This window comes from Lissotriton vulgaris, unplaced genomic scaffold (genome assembly GCF_964263255.1).
Source record: "Lissotriton vulgaris unplaced genomic scaffold, aLisVul1.2 SCAFFOLD_609, whole genome shotgun sequence".
Lineage (NCBI taxonomy): Eukaryota > Metazoa > Chordata > Amphibia > Caudata > Salamandridae > Lissotriton > Lissotriton vulgaris.
In genome coordinates, this window is record NW_028244591.1 from 446674 (window position 1) to 450020 (window position 3347).

Genomic DNA, 3347 nt, shown 5'->3' on the forward strand with positions numbered 1-3347 from the left:
AACCTAGGGATGGGTGGACATTCAAGATTTTCCTCTACAAAGGACCATGGAGGTAGCCAACAACTCACCAAGATTCTGTGGATTTCCTCAAGTGGCTGCTTTTTTGTATGCTGTGATCCTTGTGCTAATTTTTAGCACCCAGAATCTGTCCTGCATTGTAAAATCAGTGGGAATGCACCATGCTGGCCAGGGGGCACTGCTTCTCTCTGTCGCTCTAACAGGTTTTCAACTTGAGCAGCAGTTTTCTCACTGTGAGGGGCAGCTTTCTCAATGCAAGCTGTTGCTGTCTGCCATGACCACCTGTGTTGGGAAATCTCACTGAGAGGTAGTATAGCACTTAATTTTCTCACTAGCATGCACCATCAAACTATTGGTGCCCTGCACACAAGACAAATCTCCAACGCACAGTGATCGGTGGAGTTTTTCTGAAACTCCAACTCTAAACAGCAAAGCCAAAACACCACTAACTTCACCAGTGGAGCTGAGATTACAACCCACCTCTACTTGAAACCCCTTGCTGATATGTGCTCTCTATCATCTGACAATGAGTTGCTGTGCATTATATTGATGTGTTGCAATGGTCCTGAAATATATGAAGAGGAAAGAAGAAGAAAGTGCTTGAATTCATGAAAATATGTGGGTTAATATTTTCCAAAATGCAGGGTTAACTTAATACAAGCAAATGGAAAACAAAAAACTATGTGGGTGAAGCTGGGTCTTTGCTGCTCCAATAGGAACAATAACTTGCTAATCAAATCCAAATGCTTCAAGAATTCTAGGGTCTTTCTCAAAGTACAGCTGAACATCAGTGGCTGCATAGGCATGACTTCTTCTGGCTGAAGTCGACGTACAATGAGGTAAAAACAAAAGGTAGGAACAATTTTGTCAACAATATGAGAGTTGCCAGGCCTCCATGACAAGGATGCCCAATCGATTTATTTTTTTAAATAAATAAACATTCAAACTGGGGATTTGCTTCTGTAAAGCAAAATGGTTGCAAACAAGATGATCTAGGAGTTGTTACCCTCACATTTGCAACACTGCTCTTTTTCCTTTTTGTGACTGCCAACCTTTAATGGGGGGACATGAACAGTAAGTAAACAGAGTTGAAGAACTGCCATAATTATTGTGGGACTTTTGATGTGGTTAAGCTAGTGTTCCTGTAGCCATACAACTTTTTGGGGAAAGCGTTGACAGCTGGAGCTCTACTATCAGAAACCAAGTTACCCCACCTTGATTTAGAACCATGAAGTAAGCAGAAGAGACATCCATGAATTTTTGTCAGTTGGCCCTTTTACATACACCCCTAATAGCCCTGATGCTGTAAGTACTCCTACTTTTGCCAACATCATTGGTTAATCATAGAACATATACAGATATGCATATGTATTATATAAGTATAGGAAGCTAAATGAGTATCTGAACAAATAACACAGACATTAAATCATTTGTGGTCATAGTCTATCTTGAGTTTTTCATCAGCACATTTTTTAGCTCTCTATTTTTCAAACTGTATATAATGGGGTTACACAGTGGAGTGAGTGCAGTGTAGGTCAAAGATAATATCTTGTTGTCTTTCATTGAATAGGCTGATGTTGGTCGCATATATGTAGAACAAATGGATCCATAGAACATAACAACAACAGTGAAGTGTGAGGCACATGTTGAAAACAACTTCCTCCTCCCTTCTGCAGACTTGATTTTCAGGACAGCTGAAATTATGTTGACATAAGATGTGATGACTAATATAAATGACATCACTGGGACTGTCGCACCAAGGATGTAGGTCTGTGTCTCAAGAGCATGAGTGCTGGAACAGGAGAGCTTCATCAGAGCTGTCACATCACAAAAGAAGTGGTTGATTGTGTGGGTTGCACAGAATGATAGCTTAGACATTAAAACTGTGTGTGGGGTTGGATCTATGAGACCAACTAACCAGCATCCAGCTGTCAACCCAATACACACAGCCCTATTCATGATGGTCAAATAACGCAGGGGATGGCAGATTGCCACATACCTGTCATAAGCCATGATTGTGAGGAAAAAGAATTCTGTGGAGACTATGCCAACAAAAAAGTGCATCTGGAGCAAGCATTCTGTGAGAGAGATGAATGTGCAGTTAAGAAAAAAGCGAGCCAGCATTGGCGGGAAAATTATTGAGGTGTAAGTGATGTCAATGAGGGCCAGGTTTGTGAGGAAGAAGTACATAGGAGAGTGCAGTTGTGAACTACAGCAAATTGCTGTCACAATAACAAGATTTCCAGTCAGAGTAAAAAGGTAAATCAGTACAAAAGAAACAAAAAGCACAACTTGAATATGTGGAAAGTCTGAAAACCCTACAATAAGAAACTTTTCCACCAAGGTTAGATTCTGTTCTTTCATTTTCCCAGAGATCCAGCTCTGCTGTGATATCTGAAAGGAAAAACATAAATTCATAGTTATTGTTGCTTGATTATTTGTTAAAATATTAATGTAAACATTTTGGCCTCACTTAGGGATTAGCGGCCATTGCACATCCCCCGTTTCTGGAGGAAACTCTAAATTTGGAGTACGATTCAACAGCTGAATTCTCCTACAGTAACATTCTCATTCGGATGGACATTGTAGTTCATATTATTTAGAATTTTCTCCAAGAACAGGACCATTCTCAGTACCCTCCAATCTCTAAGTGAGGTCCTTTATTATCTTTGCAACCATTCATTTTTCTATTCAAGTCCTGGAACTTGTAACATAGATATTAAACTTTCATTAAGTGCATCAATCCAACATGTGGTCACAATACATAACAAGCATTGGCATAGCCAATAGGTCTCCCCTTTGGGAACTTGTAAGTGCTTAGCCACAGATATTGAATTTACCTATGTCTTTAACCCTTTCGATGCTGATGACGAGCTCAGCTCGTCATGATGCACAGTTGAGCTGTGCTGATGACGAGCTGAGCTCGTCATGAAATAGAGTAATAAAGCATTTTCCAGCACAGGGGGGGAAAACGCCTAGCAGCCAAGAGGTTAAGCTGTGCTGTACAGAAGTCTGCAGCATGCTGAAAAGTTAAAATAAGGAAGTGTCAAAAGCATTTCTGTTACCTTAGATATGACCAAAAAAAGCATTATGTGCAACTAAACAACCATATTAAAAAAAGTATTAAAAATCATTTCTTGAGTTTTTTTTGTCCTTTCAATGTTGGCAACTTTTATCTGCCAGGCCCAGTGTTAAAGATTGCAGGAATCTGTTAGCATGACCTGAAAGCCATTGTGTACTTGGCAGCCATGTTAGTTAGCCATGTGCTTGCCATGTGCTTTCTCACTCTTCCAGAGCCTTGCAGATGCTCAGAAAGGCATAGCTGTCAG

General features: G+C 40.2%; 1 protein-coding gene across 1 annotated transcript; it reads right to left on the reverse strand.

Moving 5' to 3' along the window:
* Positions 1-1461: 1461 nt before the first annotated feature.
* LOC147667193 (olfactory receptor 1G1-like) lies at positions 1462-2382 on the reverse strand. Its single transcript, XM_086948860.1, has one exon. The coding sequence runs from the start codon at positions 2380-2382 to the stop codon at positions 1462-1464; it is 921 nt and encodes a 306-aa protein (XP_086804986.1).
* Positions 2383-3347: the final 965 nt, after the last annotated feature.